The sequence below is a fragment of the Poecilia formosa genome, unplaced genomic scaffold, assembly GCF_000485575.1.
Source record: "Poecilia formosa unplaced genomic scaffold, Poecilia_formosa-5.1.2 Scaffold442, whole genome shotgun sequence".
Lineage (NCBI taxonomy): Eukaryota > Metazoa > Chordata > Actinopteri > Cyprinodontiformes > Poeciliidae > Poecilia > Poecilia formosa.
The window spans coordinates 1-18,807 of record NW_006800381.1 but is presented as its reverse complement, the minus strand read 5'-3'; the positions used below and the strand labels follow the sequence as shown (position 1 = coordinate 18,807).

General features: G+C 37.2%; 1 protein-coding gene across 2 annotated transcripts; it reads left to right on the top strand.

Annotated features, from left to right (window-relative positions):
• Positions 1-1,397: 1,397 nt before the first annotated feature.
• On the top strand, positions 1,398-18,532 carry LOC103155684 (unconventional myosin-Vc). 2 transcript variants are annotated; one of them, XM_007577449.2, is made up of 36 exons: positions 1,398-1,521; positions 1,770-1,880; positions 1,967-2,138; positions 4,175-4,319; positions 5,179-5,335; positions 5,430-5,573; positions 6,321-6,402; positions 6,628-6,735; positions 6,820-6,926; positions 7,003-7,268; positions 7,358-7,439; positions 7,515-7,655; positions 7,727-7,849; positions 8,844-8,927; positions 9,028-9,159; positions 9,242-9,339; positions 9,429-9,515; positions 9,600-9,711; positions 10,451-10,662; positions 10,742-10,907; positions 11,575-11,721; positions 12,730-12,894; positions 12,982-13,075; positions 14,081-14,144; positions 14,221-14,495; positions 14,577-14,640; positions 15,649-15,729; positions 15,821-16,001; positions 16,086-16,179; positions 16,259-16,322; positions 16,402-16,570; positions 16,645-16,729; positions 16,814-16,906; positions 16,994-17,148; positions 17,980-18,069; positions 18,171-18,532. In XM_007577449.2, the coding sequence occupies exons 1-36, from the start codon at positions 1,495-1,497 to the stop codon at positions 18,405-18,407; spliced, it is 4,614 nt and encodes a 1,537-aa protein (XP_007577511.1). In that variant the 5' UTR covers positions 1,398-1,494; the 3' UTR covers positions 18,408-18,532. The 2 variants fall into 2 exon arrangements, with proteins under 2 accessions (XP_007577511.1, XP_007577510.1); XM_007577448.2 differs by having other exon boundaries at positions 18,168-18,531.
• The last annotated feature ends 275 nt before the right edge of the window (positions 18,533-18,807 follow it).

The following is an 18,807-nucleotide window of genomic DNA, read 5'->3' as shown; positions in this document are numbered from 1 at the left end:
CCGTTTCCATGTGAACTAACTTATCCACGGTTGTTTTGAGACTTTGACAGCTTTTATATTTATGATTAAACCCGTTCAGGTGTAAAACTACGTCCTAAGTGTTCGTGAATGTACCGAGGTCATAGAGGTTTGCATCCGGTTTCTTTAGTGGCGAGGATCCTTGATAAAACGAGCACACCCTCAGACGGTGGGACAAGCCTGTCACGAGACCGAGGGGGCGGAGACAGCCAAAGTCCCGAGCAGGTGAATTACAAGCCGGGCAGGAAAAGACGACACTTTCCTGGAAGTTTCAAAATAAAGCTCAGGATTCCGTAATCAACTTCCTTGATGACTGATCAAGCAAAGGAAGAATTTGATATTTAGACTTTAAGGAAGCATCACTAGAGGTGGGTAAATTGTATTAGAGTAAAATTACTTCAAAATATTTTAACTCAAATAAAAGTAAAAAGTTACTCAAAAAATTACTTGAGTTAAAAAAGCACTAAACAAGGTATTCAAGTATTGAGTAACTGACCATTTAATATTTTACAATCTCATCAAAGAGACAAAAAAATATTAAGTTACATTCAAATTTGGGAATTTCAAACACTAAAATGAAAAAAATAATACAAATGAATAACAATTATAAAATGACAAATTTTATACAAAGCATAAAACATGAATTAAATAGTTAAAGTATATTTTATACATTTATATTATTTGAGTGTCTTTTTGGCCCAAACAGGTTTGCTCTTCTGTTGGTAAACTTACTTACACTGCTAGGTAGAATGTCCAGAAATTTTAGTTTATTATTACTGGTGACTTTAAGGAGATGATAATAATATAAGACAAGTAAAATCAAAGTTATGGTGTAGTGAAAATACTCCTAAAGATACTTTTTCCCTCAAGAAAATGTAATTGAGTAAATGTAACTTCATTGTTTTTTTATATTAAAAATAAATTAAAATGACAGATGTAATATATCCAAATACATACAAGAAGATATTACAGTAGTTATTTTGGTGGTAAACATACTTTACAGAGAAAATTTAAACAAACATGCCAAAATACTGCTGTTTTGTACATGATATTTATGCATAATGATAATAGTAAAAAAAAAAATCCAACCAGTGATTAACTTTTTATAACAAGCATCACCTCCAATTTCTTTGGGTACTTCCACACTGTTATACTTCAAATACTCTTTGTTTTTGCAGTTGTATTTTTCGTAGTAAAAATAAAGAAAAAAAAATTGTGACTGACATATCCACACCCCCAATCTATGAATGGATGGATTTGGTCGTGATGTTTTTATTTTAAAGTATCTTAGTACCTTTAGTGGGGCTCTTATTGTGAAACCCCTTCCCGGAAGCGCGATCCTACTTTGTGAAACTTGTTCGGTGATTGTTTTATGGTTGTTGGAAACAAGCGTAGTCTCTCAGGGACTTTATGGCAACTTGGAGAGAAAGTACAGGGAAGCAGCAGGTGCTAAAAAACACAAAGTGAAGCTCAAACATGGCTTTATCTGAACTGTACACAAAGGTAAGAGTCAGCTCTTTATTATTTTTATACTATTAACATATGTTTGATGTATTTGACGTTTTCACAGACATATGGAAACTTTCCCAGTGTTGAGGGAGTGTAACGCATCGTGGATTTTTATTTTATTTATTTTATTTTATTTATTTATTTTAGAAAATATAAACATGTATGTACAATTAGAGTGACGTTTATGCTTACTTTATGTAAAAATCTTAATTATTTTTCACTCTTTAACCCATTTCTTCCAGTATAACAGAGTGTGGATACCAGATGAAGAACAAGTGTGGAAATCGGCTGAAATCACTCAAGACTTCCACTCGGGCGATAATGTTCTTGAATTACTCCTCGAAGACGGAACTGTGAGCAAATAAAATGTCTACATGCAACTCCGATGAATCCCTAGATGTGAAAATGAGCAGCTGACCTTTGACTTATCGTTCTGCAGGTTCACCTCCACCCGGTTGACCCCTCCAAGCCCAAACTGCCCCCTCTCAGAAACCCAGACATCTTGGTAGGGGAGAACGACCTCACGGCTCTCAGCTACCTGCATGAACCTGCGGTCCTGCACAACCTCAAAGTCCGATTTGTCGAGTCCAGAATCATCTATACCTACTGTGGTAAGGATATTTATTTTTATTCCTTACTTCAGTGTCTTGCAGAATTATTAATGCTCAGTTTTCAGCCCTGCAAAAACACAAAATTTTACAAAGTGCTTATAGTTTCTAGTGCAAAACTAACTTTTTTTTTTTTTGGCAAGATACCGGAGTTTGTTTTAAGTAAATATTTTATTATTATTGATGAAAAACTACCAGGTAATTTCACTTATAACAAATATTTTTCACGTTATAGTGAAATAATCTACCAACGGAACTAGCACTTTTTCATCAATGTTAAATAATTATTTTCTTAAAACAAGCTCCTATATCTTACTAAAAAGTTACTTGTAAGTTAGTTTAGTCTTATTTCAAGTATAATAATTTATTTGCACTAGAAACTAAACCAAAAATAATTGGTACGATTTTGTATTTTTGCAATAAGCAATTGATCAATTAATAGCAAGATAAATGAAGATGAGCCCAATAATTTCTATTTACAGAGGCAACATAATCTATTTTATTTATTGGCTTCTGTTCTGTTTTATTAATTGTTATTGGTTATGTGTTGTTTTTTTTTACAAAATTTTTATTATTAATATTCCCACCTTCTTAAAGGTAATAGCCCAAGGCATTTTTAGCTAAAAGTACCTTTGGCACAAAAAAAAAAATCACCACATCTTTATTTCTAAAAGATGTTTTAGGTGAAAAAAAAGTCACTACTCTGACACCCTATGAATTTAATCCTGTCGCCTTCAGAAGTCACCAAATTAGATGTGTATTTAACTAAATGTCCAATAAATGCAGATTTGTTTGAAAGCCTCAGAAGTTTGTTAGAGAATATCTAACAAACAGTATCTAACATGATGCTGTTGAAGGAACAAACTGGGAACGGAGACAATCAGAGATAAAGCTGTAGAAAAGTCTAAAGCAGTTTAAAAATAAAGTCAAATAGTGACACTGGATGAGCTGCAGAGCTTTGTTTGGAGTATCTGTTGACAGAGCAGCTTTTATTTGAGCTCTTCATGTATTTGGCTCTTACAAGAGTCAAGCTTGTTTAATTGTTGAAAGAAAGACATTCAGGACACACAGCAAACATGTGAGGCAGAAATGTCAACTTTTCATTTCTGGCCACATAAAGACCAGAAAAACATTTGAGCCACATTTAGTTGTGTCTTCTGTCTTCTGTCTTCTACTCTTTAAGTCAAATACGTTTTAGATTTTGAACCTAAATGTGAGTTTGTGGAAGATAAACTTGCAGCAGTAAGTTGTGTTAACTTTTTATTAATTTAGTCAAACCTCCAAGAGTTGAATAAACTGAGTTTTTAGGTTTGCACTTAAAAAACTAAAAGAAGAGAAAGACAGGAGTGGGAGCTATTTCCCAGAATGCTTAGCGGCATATTTCTGTCTCCTGAGGTGGAAGTGCGTTACGTTGATCTGACTCTGGTGTTTTATTAAGGAAAATGTTCATTTTAATGCAATTCTCAGTCAGCAAAGCTTGAGGATAATGTCCTGATCTCACTAAATGTTTCTGAGCTGAATTCATCGGGATGTTTAATAAAATTCATCATCAGATCAGAAATTTTGTTCAAACAAGAATTTAAATTAATCTAAAGTAAAATAAGTATTTATTTTAACTTGATGTTGTGAGTAAATAGTAAAGAAATGTGGCTCTTTAACTATGTGAGGGCAGATTTTTAGTTAAAACTCACAATTCAAGATTAATGAAGTTGAAAAAACAATGTTTAGACAATTTGCCTCTAATTGTTAAATCAACTTCATGAACTTTAATTTCTGAGTTAAAATGAAAACAATTTTCTTGTGACTTAAATTGCATTTTCAAGGCAGCAGGTGGACTTTCATTTTCATCTTAAACCATCTCCAAATGTTTTACAGTGCACTCAAAAGGCCAGTTGTGGTAAAATGTGTAATAAAATCACCCATTAAACCCATTTACATAAATCCCAGTAAAACATTTTTAAGGTGTAAAATAACAGAATGTGGACAGATTTCAGGTGTGTTTTGCTTTCGGCTCAGGCTCATTGGTTCCTCTTTTCCAGGTATCATTCTGGTCGCTGTAAATCCGTATAAACAGCTTCCTGTCTATGGAGACGCAATCATTCATGCTTATTCAGGCCAGAACATGGGAGACATGGATCCTCATATATTTGCTGTGGCGGAGGAGGCGTACAAACAGATGGGCAGGTAACAAAATGTACAAATCACTTGGAATATCTAAAATCAGTCAAACTTTCTCTGGATATAGCTCTAGATCAATATGTCATGGCCAGTTTTTTGTTTTGCTAATTTGTTGTATTAGCCAAGAAGAAATACAGAAACACACCCACCCAAAATTTATACATATATTTAATTATTTAATCAGTTTTTTTTAAACAAACAAGTAGTGGGACAAGAGAAAACATCTGCAAACATAACCAAGAACAAAATAATAATCGTAGCACTACTTTCCTGCTCCTTTCTGCTTGAAAAGGAGTAGAGATAGAGAGAGAGATAAACAGGCGTGGAAACCAATCTGATTAAAAGAAATCAGCACGTACAAACAGATTTTTTCCTGAAGGAGATCATTGCTACCAGTTTCAGTTTCCATCGAGACTTGAGGCTCGTCAGAGAGAAACTGCGGCTCACATTTGCTACTCAAATGCAGCTCGATTGTTTCCGATTTCATGCAGAAGTTTTTCAGAAGTCCATCGTAATAATTTCTCTTTCAATCAGTTTGATTCTTGTGTATCCTGTGATGCCACTACAATTTAAACTGTTTTTTAGAGAGGCAGCATTCGGCTTCTATGCACCACAAATATGGAGCAAAATTTCATAAAATTGTAAAACTGCTGAAACACTGAGTTCGTTTAAAGCTCGGCTAAAACCCCATCAGTTTATCGTTGCTTTTGAACCACAATAAACGAAAAAGTAACCAATATTTTGATGCGTAAAGACTGTTGATGACTTTGTATTTTTGTTTTTTTATGATGTAAAGCACTTGGAACTGCTTTGTTGCTGAAAAGCGCTACATAAATAAACTTGATTGATTGATTTTCACTAACAGGAACCATAAAAACCAGTCCATCATTGTGAGCGGGGAATCCGGAGCTGGCAAAACCGTCTCGGCGCGTTACGCTATGAGGTACTTTGCTGTTGTGAGCAAATCTGGAAGTCAGACTCGGGTTGAAGACAAAGTGCTGGCTTCCAATCCAATCACAGAGGTACAATTTTACCCGACATTTTGAAGCAACACGATGTAGAATCGACAAAAAAATACTCAAAGGTGTTTTTGTCTTTTTTTTTTTTTTTTTTCAGGCAATTGGAAATGCAAAAACCACCCGAAACGACAACAGCAGCCGGTTTGGAAAATACACAGAGATCAGCTTTGACAGGCGGTATCGCATCATCGGAGCGAACATGAGGACTTACCTGTTAGAGAAGTCCAGGGTGGTTTTTCAGGTAGGGGAAAAAGCTTTATACAAGCCTTGCAAAAGTATTTACACCCCCTTAAATCTATTCACATATTTTCATGCTAAACTCAAAAGCAGAGCATTGTTACTTAGTGGAAGGGACTGAAGCTGCATTCACAGCAGGCAAATGCGAAAAATATCCGACTTTTTCACTGCATTCTGAACCGCCTGATTCCGATCTTTTCACCCCAAAATAATCCGATCTGTGCCACTCCCATAAATCGGATCCGATTGTTTCCAGAGTCTGAACAGTCATGATTTTTATGTCTTCGATGTGAGACATGCGTCATCTTTCTGCACCAGAAAAAAACGACGAGCGTCGACAATCACTGAAAATTATGATTCTGAATTTTTTAAAAGAAGTCTTTCTTTTGATTTGCCTCCTTTGTGTTGATGTAATCTTATGACGATACTGTCGGCTCTCAACTTTAAAATTGATCCAGATTGAACCTCTGATTAAATGTAAGACAGATGGATTTTTTTTGTTGCCATTTTGGTAGTTGTATTTAATTTTATTTAAACACACCAACGTGTTTGTGGTGAAAACCTTTTATTTTTCTCCTTCCAGTTCATAATGGTGTGCTGCTCTGTCATAAGATCCCAATAAAAACTTAACTAAATGAGACAAAGGTCAAGTGAGGGGCAATGCATGCGCTGTTCTTTTTACATCATCTTTGTAGATATCTTATATATTCATATGTTTGTTTTGTGTTGTCCTGCTTTATTGTTTTTGCAGGCAGAAAATGAGCGTAATTACCACATATTCTACCAGATGTGTTCGTGTGCAGACTCTGCAGAGTTCAAGCACCTCAGACTGTGTGAGTGTTTGTCCTGAGTTGTTGCTTCTGAAGGCTGGATGCTCAGCTGACTTTGTTTTACCAGTGGATATGAACCCTTTAGCTAACAGCTTGAATAATAAGGAATTAATGCAGTTTTTGTTTGTGTCTTTTTAAAAATGTGATGGTTTTTTGTACTATCTTCACAGAAAAACAAGTTGGTTTCACTCTTTTTGCTTGATACTTTGTTGTCTTACTGATTTGCAGTGAGTGCCGATGAGTTCAGGTACACCGGCATGGGTGGCGACATAACCATCGATGGTGTGAATGACAGAAAGGACTTTGAAGAGACTCGACAGACCTTCTCCCTTCTGGGTAAACTCACCCCACATTTAAGCATTTTATTTTTCTGCGTTTCTCACGTTGGCTTTAAGATGCTAACTTTTCCCTGACATGCAGGTTTGAAAGAGGACTTCCAGTCAGACGTATTTAAAGTTTTGGCTGCAATTTTGCATTTGGGGAATGTGGAGATCAGAAGCTCTGGGGACGACAAGTCATCAGCTCCTGTGAGTGCTTTTCAAAGTAAAATGCATGCCGATTTCAGCAGGTGGAATTAAAAAGCTTGGCGCGTTTATGTCGCAGCTGAGCGATCCACACCTGGCGGCGTTCTGTGACTTGCTGTGCGTGAGCGCGGCTGAGCTGGTGCGATGGCTGTGCAATCGCCGGATCGTTCTGGTGGCTGAGACGGTGGTGAAGCCGGTTCCTAAAGAGCGCGCGGCGGCCGGCAGAGACGCTCTGGCTAAGCAGATCTACGCACACCTGTTTGACTGCATCATCAGCAGGATCAACACGGCGCTGCAGGTTCCTGGAAAACAACACGCTTTCATCGGCGTTCTGGACATCTACGGGTGCAAATGACACTTCCTGTCTTATCTTCCTTCATGCTTTTTTCCTGTTTTCCCTTCATCATTAGATTTTCTTCTGCTCTTCTCCTCAGATTTGAAACGTTCGACATCAACAGCTTTGAGCAGTTTTGTATCAACTATGCAAATGAAAAGCTCCAGCAGCAGTTTAACTTGGTATGAAGCATATTTTGGTTTTCTGGCTCCAGCCTGGTGATTTATGAGCTTTATATTACGTCTCCTCCTTTTCAGCATGTGTTCAAACTGGAGCAGGAGGAGTACATGAAGGAGGACATCCCTTGGACGCTGATAGACTTTTATGATAATCAGCCTGTCATTGACCTGATCGAAGCAAAGATGGGGATCCTCGACTTGCTTGATGAAGAATGCTTAGTAAATGCGTTTTTGACTTTTTAAGCTGTTTCTGTTAAATCTGCTGCTGACATTGGAAAATCCTTTTGCAGTTTCCTCAGGGGACAGACCAGAGCTGGCTGCAGAAGCTGTTCAACTACCTGGAAGCCAATCCTTTGTTTGAGAAGCCCAGGTTATCAAATGAGGCATTTGTGATTCAACACTTTGCAGACAAGGTGGAGTAAAGCAACCCAGAGTTCACAAGATGTCTGTCCTCGAATTATCCTTATGAATTTGGCAGTCAGATCTTGATTGGTCCATGTGTTTTTTTGTTGTTTTTTTCCCCCTGAAGTAACGTAAAGCTCTGTACCAGAGTTAGAATTATAGTTCAGTTGTATTTCATTGTGAGTTTTTGTTTATCTAATTCGACTCGTTTTTAGATTTCTAGATTTTCTCAGCTGAATATTTTCCGGTTTCAGTTTAGTTTTTATTAGTTATAGTAATAATTTTTGTTTCTTCGTTCTTTGGTTAGTTTTTAGTTGCAGAATTCAAAAAGTCAAGGGGTTAGGATTGGGGTTAGGGTGATTATGCACACATCATTTGGGTAATGACTCCCGCGGTTTATCGCAACTTTTACTGTCACTATTTTGCAGACTAGCATAAGCGGCAACAGGATGACTACAGAGTGCCGCAATTTGTCAATAAACCACAACATAACATACATTTCTGCTGAAAAAGTTCTAAAAAATATTTACTTTATTTCACTAAAAGTCACTAGAATTACAACAAATGACATGCTGGGTTCATCCCTCAAGCATCTCCCACCTAACAAGCATGCTAACGACCTTCTCTTCAACAGTTGTCAAACTTTTATGTAAATTTTATTAATTTTCTAAATTAGTTGTATTGGTGGAAGTTTGCTTGTGGGAAAACGACAAGCAAAACCTTCCATTTGTGTTTAAGTTTCATTTTCACTTTCAAAAACCAAGCTCCGTTTGTTCATGAAGCGATAAATTTGTTTTCTGCAGCCAAAAATATCCTTTTCAATGCCTGTGTGAGTGTTTAGTGGTGGAATCTGGTTATTTTCTGATTAAAAAAAAAAAGGGAGGATCAGTTATTATCTTCACAGTGAGTTATTTTAAAGATTATGCAGAATGATTTCTGTACTTTCTAGCTACTTTCCGAGGCTTAAAGCCTGTTTTTTTAATCTAAACTTTGTTTCCTGAGCAGGTTGAATATCAGTGCCAAGGTTTTCTTGAGAAGAATCGAGATGCTCTTTATGAAGAGCTGGTGGACACGATGAGAGCCAGTAAGGTGATCTAAGTTTATAAATGCCGAAAGTCTTACACAAGCCAGGCAGAGCAGCCGTTTTTCAACGCTTTAACACATTTCCTCTGTTTGCGCCTGCTATCAGTTTTCCTTTCTGGCACATTTTTTCCAAGAGGAGGAGCCGAGCAGAGCGGCCAGTAAAGGCGTCAAAGTTAAATCAGCCAGGCCTTCGGTGAAACCAGCCAACAAGCAGCTGAGGACCTCAGTGGGAGATAAGGTGAGTTTTTGTCATTTATCTAGAATAACCCAAGTTTCTTGTTTTGTTTTTTTTTTTCTCTGAACATTGTGATTTGATGCAGTTTCGCAGCTCCTTGTCTTTACTGATGGAAACCCTGAACGCCACCACCCCTCACTATGTGCGCTGCATAAAGCCCAACGATGAAAAACTCCCATTTGAGTACGTTTTTGTGGAATTGTATTTGGAGTATTTAGCTCCTTATTCACCAAACTTTCCAGATTACTTTCTTTTTGTTATTTCTTCTTTAGATACGACTCAGGGCGAGTGGTGCAGCAGCTGCGGGCCTGCGGAGTGCTTGAAACTATTCGGATCAGTGCACAGAGCTACCCGTCCAGGTGACTCTGTCTGTGTAACTTGCAACACATTTATGTCTGTAAATGCTTTCCCTGGAAAATCTTTTCGCTCTCTTTGTTTTCCAGGTGGACATACATCGAGTTTTACAGCCGATACAGCATCCTGATGTCACACGTGGAGGCAGATTTCAACGACAAGAAACAAACCTGCAAAAATGTCCTGCAGAGATTGATTCAGGTCAGCTGTAATTTTCCAGTGTTTCTCAGTATGAGACTTAATATTCATACACCTGAGACTTTTTCACATTTCGTCAGGCTTCAATGAGAGATGCACGGATCCACTTCTTCCTGTATCAGCTGACACTGATGTGATACAGAAAAACGGCACTGAATTGACTTAAAATGTTTCTTTTTTAAACACAGACACAAATGTGCTAAATTACTGCATAATAGTTGACCTTTAAAGATTAAATTACACACAGAGAGAGTAGGGTAGTAAGTACATTTACTTGAGTAACTTTCTTGAAAAAAATTACTTTTTGGAGTATTTTTGCCACCCTGTACTTTTTGAGTAATTTTATTATGAAGTATTTCTCCTCTTACTTGAGTAAAATTTCTGGATTTTCTACACACTGAATGAAAAACAAACATGTTTTAACCAAAAATTCACCAGACACACCTGCAGTTTTTTACTCTTACTTGAGTAACTTTTTTTACTTGATTAAAAACATGTTGAAGTTGTGCTACTCTTACTTTAGAATAATTTTTGGGTATTCTACCCTCCTCTGCACACAGATAGACTTTAATTACTTAATCTGTTACAGTTTTCAGAGAAAGAGGGCTGAACACAAATACACACCACACTTTCTTAAAATTTTACATAAAATTTGTCTTTGGTGTTGGTCACTTAAACCTTTATTAGACCATCTGGTTTTTGCTTTTGCAAGATATTATGTGTGTTTTATCTTCATCTCCAGGACTCCAACCAGTACAAGTTTGGCCGTACAAAGATCTTCTTCCGTGCCGGACAGGTAGCTTACCTGGAGAAGCTGCGTCTGGATCGACTGAGAGGAGCCTGCGTGACGATTCAGAAACATGTCCGTGGATGGAGCCACAGGAGGAAATACCTGAGGTTACGAGAGGCGGCCGTCATCCTGCAGCAGTACATCCGAGGGAAGAGGACGATCCGGTTAGGGCTCATCACAGAACGCAGAGTTTTGCTGTGTCGCTCCATCGCAAAGCTAAACTATCGCTTGTCAAACTTTCAGTAAAACGGTGACCGCTGAAACCCTGAAGCGGGGCTGGGCTGCTGTGGTGATCCAGAGACACTGGAGAGGTTACCGCATGAGACAGATCTACCATGTCGTCCAGATGGCCTCCATCACCATCCAGGCCTTCACCAGAGGATGGATGGCCAGGAAACGCTACAAGAAGGTCTGTAGCTGAGGCAGCGTTGCCAGATTGGACAGGTTTCCCCCCAGTTGGGCAGCTTTTAAACACACGCAACACGCTGAAAAGAAAAGAAGATTTTAGGCTGCTTTTCACAACATTTGGAGGGTTTTTAAAAAGATTTCAGGAGAAAATTATCTCAAAATAGTGTCACTATGTGGCAGAAAAGAACAAAACTTTTAATTAAACGCCATGTTGTAACATTTATCTTATTGTTTAACTTATTTTAAAATCTCTAGAATCTGTTATATGTGACATTATCAATGATTAATCATTGGTTACGCTGCAAAAACACAAAATCTCACCAAGTAATTTCTAGTGGAAATATCTTAGTACACTTGAAATAAGACAAAACTAACTTATCAAGTGTCGCTGTAGTAGTATTGTAATTTGCAAACAGAAATTCCAGGGCAACATCATGATTTAAAAGGACATAATGCCACAGAAAACTCAAATCTCATTGTGTTCAAAGAGTCAAGTCTGTTGTAAAGGGTTCTGGTTCTGGTCAGAATATAATAAGACAACAAAAAATGTTGTGTATTATCACCAGCCTGAATGCAGTCGATGCTGAAACTGTCAGTCTGAGCTGAGATTCTGGAAAACTCTGATTTGTGAAATATGTTGCTCTGTGTCTCTTTATCTAATTTTGCAGATGATGGAGGAGCACAAAGCTCTGATTCTGCAGAAATATGCCAAAGCATGGCTGGCCCGGCGGCGTTTTCAAACCATGCGCCGCCTTGTGCTCAATGTGCAGCTCTCCTACCGGGTGCAGCAGCTCAGGAAGAAGGCTGAAGAGCAGGTGAAAATGCTTCCCAAATTATTTCAGCTTTGAATTTCATCCTAGACTAATGCATGTGCTGTTAAACTCAATGCTACTCAGACTTCTGACAGATTTGTGTCTAAATTTAATTTTATCTGGAAGTGATATCGACATTGATGCCTTAAAACCTAAAAAAACATCATAAAAAGATAAATCATTAAAAGACCAGGAAACATACAATAGCTGGTCATCAATTATAAACTGTTTGATTCAATAAGGATTTTTACATTAATTATTGATTATTTCGGTGCACTGATCCACTTTTTTCACTTACGATATCGATACTGATATCAGTATCTGAAGTTTAGTATCGGCCAATACCGATCTGATACAGAAAAACATTGCTGAATTTATATTAAAAAATTGTTTTTAAACATAGACATACATGTACTGAATTACAAATGTATTTGATAACCAGTACAGCACACTTAAATGCACCAAAAACTTCACAAACTTGGTCAAAAATTTAAAAACAACACAATTTAATTTGTTCATTTCAAAGTAAAATAAATAATAATAGAAAGTAAAACTGGCTAAAACAAAATGCTGACTGTCTTGATCAAAAATGTATAAGTAAACACCTACAATCCTTCTTTTAAAAGGTTCAGAAAGTGTATTTGGGAATTGTAATTAAAATGAAAAATCAGTAATAAAGCATAGAATTAGACTGAATAGATACATCCTCATTGATTTTCAGTGTCGGATTTTAATACAGATATTAATATCTGTATTAAGTTTCAACTGCAAACTTCAGAAATTCTGTAAAACAGACAAAGACAAAGTATCTCCAACTTAGAAGAGCATCAATAATTTTTAGCATACAATTTTAAAAAAAAAATCATAAAAATAAATGTTTTTAACACTGATGGTGTTGTTGCTTTCCTCGTTACCTGTCAGAAACTGACTTCTTGTTCACTGAATGTAAATCTACCAGGTGTATGAATAGTTTTGGGCTTAACAGCGGCTGAGTTTGTATTTCTCCTTCAGAACAAAGAGAATCGAGGGTTAATGGAGAGACTGACGAGTCTGGCCAGCAGTCATTCCCAAACGATGGAGAAACTCCACAGTCAGGAGGCGCAGCTGGAAAAACTAACGACCCTGAAGGCATCACTGGAGGAAAGAGAAAAGAAAGCAAGAGAAGAGGCGAGCATGGTTAGTCTCAAAATAAATGTCTGAACTCAAAAAAATATATGTATATCACTGAACTATATTGAGTTGAGCCTTTTATTTTTACCGTAGACAATTAATCAGCTTCAAAGGCAATTTGAAGAACTAAACACTGAAAAGCAGAACTTGGAGAAAAAGCTTGAAGTTTCCATCAAGGAGACCAAAGGTAAAAAAGAATAAAAGTCTGATTTTTTTATTTTTTTACACTTAATATTTAAAGTTGTATAAATATATCCAGAAAGACCATCAGATAACAGAGGAACAATTCAGAAAGCATGTAGCATGTAAAATATTCAAGAGGAAAGCAGTCTGGAAATTAAGGAGGAAGTCAGGAAAAATCTTAAGCTTGGAGACTTAACAGATCGGTACCCTACCCACAGTTTTAAAAGTTCTCTATGGTGAGCCATAGAGAATTGACCACAGTGAGGAATAAGCTAACATTAAAAAGCAGAAGGCTAAGATTTTTAGAGAATTAACCTTATCGTGAGGTTTTATGCTCTATTTATGACCAGCATTGTTACTGTGATGATTCCCGTCACGAACTTCGTCATCAAGATACTTTATAGTAGCGAGCAGCTGTGTACAACAGTTAATAGAAGTAGCTGAAAGCTGACACAAAGTTACTCTGTTTTCTTTTTCTCTAAACAAAGAATAATGTGTAAAAAAGTAACACATAAAACAAAGGAGACGGGATTAAAAAAGTTTATATTTCTGCCTCTCGTTTTCAAACAAATAGTTATCACAAAAATTATTGGATTTGAGTTGTGAAGGCAAATATATTTGAAATAAGAAAAAATAAACGTTTACCTGCTTTTCCTCTGTATTAGGATCTTTGGAGAAAGTCAGAGTGCTCACTCCATCTTTTTTTCTGATATATTCCGACATATTCCATCGTGTAAATACGTAGAAGTAATACATTTCACAAATGATGTATCATTATAATTACATGTTTCTAATGTTATGTTTCATATTTTATATATTTATGGTTTCCTGGTTTAAAAATATTATATTTTATGAGTTTTTGTCAAGTTATTGCAATAATTCAAGCGGTATTTATCCAGAAATAAAAGGTTCGATTTAAATGTGAAACTTTAACCCCTTCTGTAGTTTTACAGCATACATTGTATGCAGTCTTTTTGCCACCTGTATGACCAGTTTTTACATCTTACAGAAAGTTTTGATCAAGTTAAAAGAAGCCTCCTGGAAGAGAAAGAGAATGAAGTCCGGCTTAGAAAGTTCGTATTTTTAAAAATGCAAAATAAATCTTCAGCAGGTCGAAGCTGATGAGGCTAATAACAAATTTCCTGGCAGGATTGCAGAAAACAACACTGAGATCCAGAGACATGACCACGAGAAAGAGCTGGAAACCCTGAAGGAGGAGATAAAGAGACTGAAGGAGGACAGAGTGAGTCTGCAGAGGAAGGTTGAGGACGGGGTGCAGGTGAACTCTGACCTGCAGGAACAGGTCATTCAGCTCACCAAGCATGTGAAGGTCATCCCGGAGCTGCGCAGAGATCTGAACAACCTGCAGAATCAGAAGGACAACCTGGACCGTAAGATGAAGGAGCAGTCGGAGCAAACAAGAGGTTTCCAGATTTAACACTCATTTTTCACCACCACTCCTAAAATAAATGAAGCATTTAGGCTGACCGGATATTCTGTTGCAGCTAAAACAAAGGAAATTATAAGACAGCTGCTTGGCGGTTTTGTTGAAGAGGAAAAGCTTTTGGGGTAAACTGGATTTTAATTTTTAGTTTTCCCATTCCTCCTATTATTTTCCCTTTAAAGCTGCACTTTTATATTTATATATTTTTTTTACATATTTGTTGAAGCATCACCATGTTGTGACTGTATAATATGAAACCGATAATCTGTGAAAAAATCAATCTCCTCCACCCCCTCTGTTGCCGTCTGAAGAAATGAACCGCTATCGGTCAAAAACAACCAATCAGAGCCAGGAGGAGGGACTTAGCGCTGTCAATCAGACACATGAGCACGCTGCTAAATGTTATAATGGCGGAAAAATAACTTACCGTTACAGAAAAGCTGTGTATTCACTGACATTGGTGGCTATGCTAACTAGCCTGAGTGTTCACAAGAGGCCAGCTGCTATGCTAGGCCAGCTTTTTTTTCAGCTGAATTAGGACTATTTTGCCCCACTAAATCCCAAAATGACATCCATTTTTCTCAGTCAAGTCAGATTTTTATTCTAATTTGATTTAGACAAATAAAATATTCTGACTAAATTAATGACATTTTTGTGAAATTATCAGTTCATTTCCGTTAATATTTGTCATCCAAAAAAAAAAGGTTTCAGGAGAAAACAAAATAGTTTTCTGACAGAGTGTATTAATTAAATGTTACAAACGTGGAACACTGATAGGTTTGTAAATTGAATATTACATTTTCACTGTGCAAAATCCTCCATCTCTTTTATGTCCTGATAGTCTCTCACTCATTGACCCCAGATTATCAGGAAACCGATCCAGATGTGAGAACAAGTCGTGCATTCTGTTGCTCATGTTGCATCCGCAGTTCAGAAAATTTAACTGATTGAGCAAAACCAATGTGATTTTTGGATTCAGCTCATCAGAATGACCCTGAAACTGTTGAAAAACCACAGATGATTTTTTTGGCTGTTGACCATTATTATCTGTCTCATATTATAATGTCACAACATGGCAACAAATGTACACAAAAAAATATTTTTTATGAAAGTTACAAACTGTTTTTGTGAAGACTTGTTCCAGAAGATTCTGAGAAGATTTATGAACTGGATGATCTGCAGGAAGCCTTTGAGAGTCTGCAAAAAGCCACCAGGTCTGGAAGTTAACCTGTATGATTTCATTTCTGTTTAATACTCGGGTAAAATAACTTCTGCACAACTGAATCTGTCACATGCTAATGGCAGGTTACTGGAAAACCACCAGAAGGAGCAGAGGGAGACGTACGAGTCTCAGATGGAGGGCCTGACTCTGAGAGTGGAGCACCTTCAGAACGAGAACGGCAAACTGCAGAATCTTTTCCAGGAAAAAAGTAACATCAACGAGGATATTCGGCAGGAAGTGTCGAGGCTGAGCAGCGAGAACTCGGTATGTCGATGTGATCTTCACCTCAGAGTCCATCGTGACGACGGATGAAATGCAAAACTTTGTGTTTTTCACTGCCACGACCAGGTCATACCGGAGCTGAAGCTGCAGGTTTCAGAGCTGCACAGACAAAAGCAGGAGCTGGAGACGGTTGTCAGGGAGCAGAGCAGCGAGTTGGCAGGCGAGCTTGATTTTCAGAAAATGCATCTCGGTAAAGTAGAATATAAAATTTAACTGTTGAATTTTTTGCATCATGACAGAAAAAAATATGGAGATCAGCAACATTCTCCACAAGAAGATCACAGAAGAAAGCTCCCAACGCAGGTGAAATTTAAATATACCATCTTTTTTTTCTCAATCAAAGCATCAGTTTATAATTTTAAATCATCTTATTGTATTTTAGACATTTTGAGGAGAAAGCCAAGGAGCTGGAGGAGATCAGAGAGGAGCTCCAAGTGAGGATAGAGGAGCTGGAGGAGGAGAACGAACATTTGAAGAGACAGCAGCTGATGGAGGGAGAAGTGAAGACAAAACTGAGAGAGGAGACGGCGCAGTTAACGGCTGAGAACATGGTGTGTGTGTGTGTATGTGCGTGTGTGTGTGTTAAAGTTAAAAACAGACATAAATCACTTTTTCTAAACTCCAGGACTTAGAGGAGCAGCTTGACCAGAAAGATCGCTGGATTAAGAAACTCCACAGTCAAATAAAGTGCCTTGAAATGTCACAGAAAGGTTGTTATATTTTCTACTTCACATTAAAAATATGAATAAATTTTAATTTCACAATATTCACTACATCTCCTGTTCCTCACGCAGCAAAACAAACTCCTGCTCTTCCTAAGGAATATCTTGGCATGTTGGAGTACAAGAGGGAGGATGAAGCAAGGCTCATTCAGAACATCATAACTGGTGTCCTCTGCCTGCTGATCAGATTTTATTTTTATTTATTTTCCCCACACCTCAGCAGGATAACAATCATTTAAATCTAATTCACAGACCTGAAGCCCAAAGGTGTGGCGGTCAATGTGATTCCCACTCTCCCAGCCTTCATCCTCTTCATGTGCGTCCGCCATGCCGACTACCTGAACGATGACAACAAACTGAAGTCTCTGATGAACGGGATCATCCAAGGGGTCAAAAAGGTCGTCCTGGTGAGGCCGATTTTCACTCCCTGTTACTGGATATGCTTCATATTTCAGGTTTTACCCCCTTTATAACTGTTGAGACGCGGCTTAAAGTGTAAAAAAAAATAACTAAAACAACATAAACAAATCATACATGCATCAATATAACGATGGTTCAGTTCATGGGAGTGAATGACTTTAATGCTTTTAAACTGTCACTTTTCATTATCGTGCAACAAACAACTTCAATGATTTACAAAAGCAACAATTTGGCCAAGATGTTTGAAAATAAAGTGGATTTTCTCTAATCTTTATAGGGCCAGGATGATAGACACATAAATGTTCTTGTTAAGATTTTATTGTTTTTGCATCAGTTAATGCTTTTATTGTCATTTTGTAACACTTTTACATTTAAAGTGCATTATAAACAAAAGGTTATTGTTGTTATTAATATTTGGTTCATTGTACTTTGACTGTAGGTTATTAAGAAGCTTCTCGCATTGTTTTCCGTCTCAGTTTCATTGTTTCGAGCTTTTAAAGCTTTTTCACTCATGTAAAGTTTGGAGCTTTGTTGTTGTTATTTCAGAAGCACAGTAGCTCTCTTTATCCTTTTTCTAAACCAGTTTTGATGTGTAACTGTGACAACCATGTAATTAAGCAGATACATTTTTTAATAATTTCTCAGCTATAATAATCAGTCAGAATGTTTCAGATGCATCCGTAAGGAACAAAATGAATCCAACACTCATGTGTTGGTGTAAATGTCTTACTTGAACCAAAGTATTCAACCCTAAACTCCAAGACTTTCTTGTTTGGCTGGCAGTCAGTGTTGATTGCTGGCATTTTTTTTTCTTTCAGGCTCACCAAAAAGACTTTGAGTCATTGTCCTTCTGGCTCTCCAACACATACCAGCTGCTCAACTGTTTGAAACAATACAGCGGGGAGGAAGTAAGAAGTTCCTGCACCATTCTGGTTCAACCTGTCTGCACTACAGTGCAAGGTTTTGTTTTTGTTGAGCTTTTTCCTCCATGTTTTTCCCTCTCTAGCAGTTCCTGAAGCAGAGTACCCCGCGCCAGAAGAAGAACTGCCTGCAAAACTTCGATCTGTCCGAACACAGACAGATCCTCAGCGACCTGGCCATACAAATCTATCATCAGCTCATCTCCGTCATGCAGAAGACGCTCACGCCTGCTATTGGTGTTTTTCATAAACATTATAATCACCTTCTGCTTGTTATGTTGGGTTGTTTTCCTTACATAATGTGTCAAACATCCGGCTTGCCATAAAGTTTAATGTGGCCCAGAAGGACACATAAATAGAACCTGGACAATAACCATGTTATGCTTTAATAATATTGTATCTGTCAATTGAAAACTGCTTTCAATTGATTGTGTAATTGATTAGGGCCACAGAAAAAAAATTCAGAATTTTTTTTCTTCCAGTTTTGACTTGATTAAAAGTCAGAATTCTGAGAAAAAAAGTGAAAATTCTGCAGAAAAGTGAAATTTTTTGGAAAAAAGTAAAAATTTTGAGAAAAAGTGAAAATTTTGAAGAAAAAGTGAAAACTGAGAAAAAAGTGAAACTTCTGAGAAGAAAAGTGAAAAAGTGAAACTTCTGAGAAGAAAAGTGAAAAAGTGAAACTTCTGAGAAGAAAAGTGAAAATTTTGAGAAAAAGTGAAACTTCTG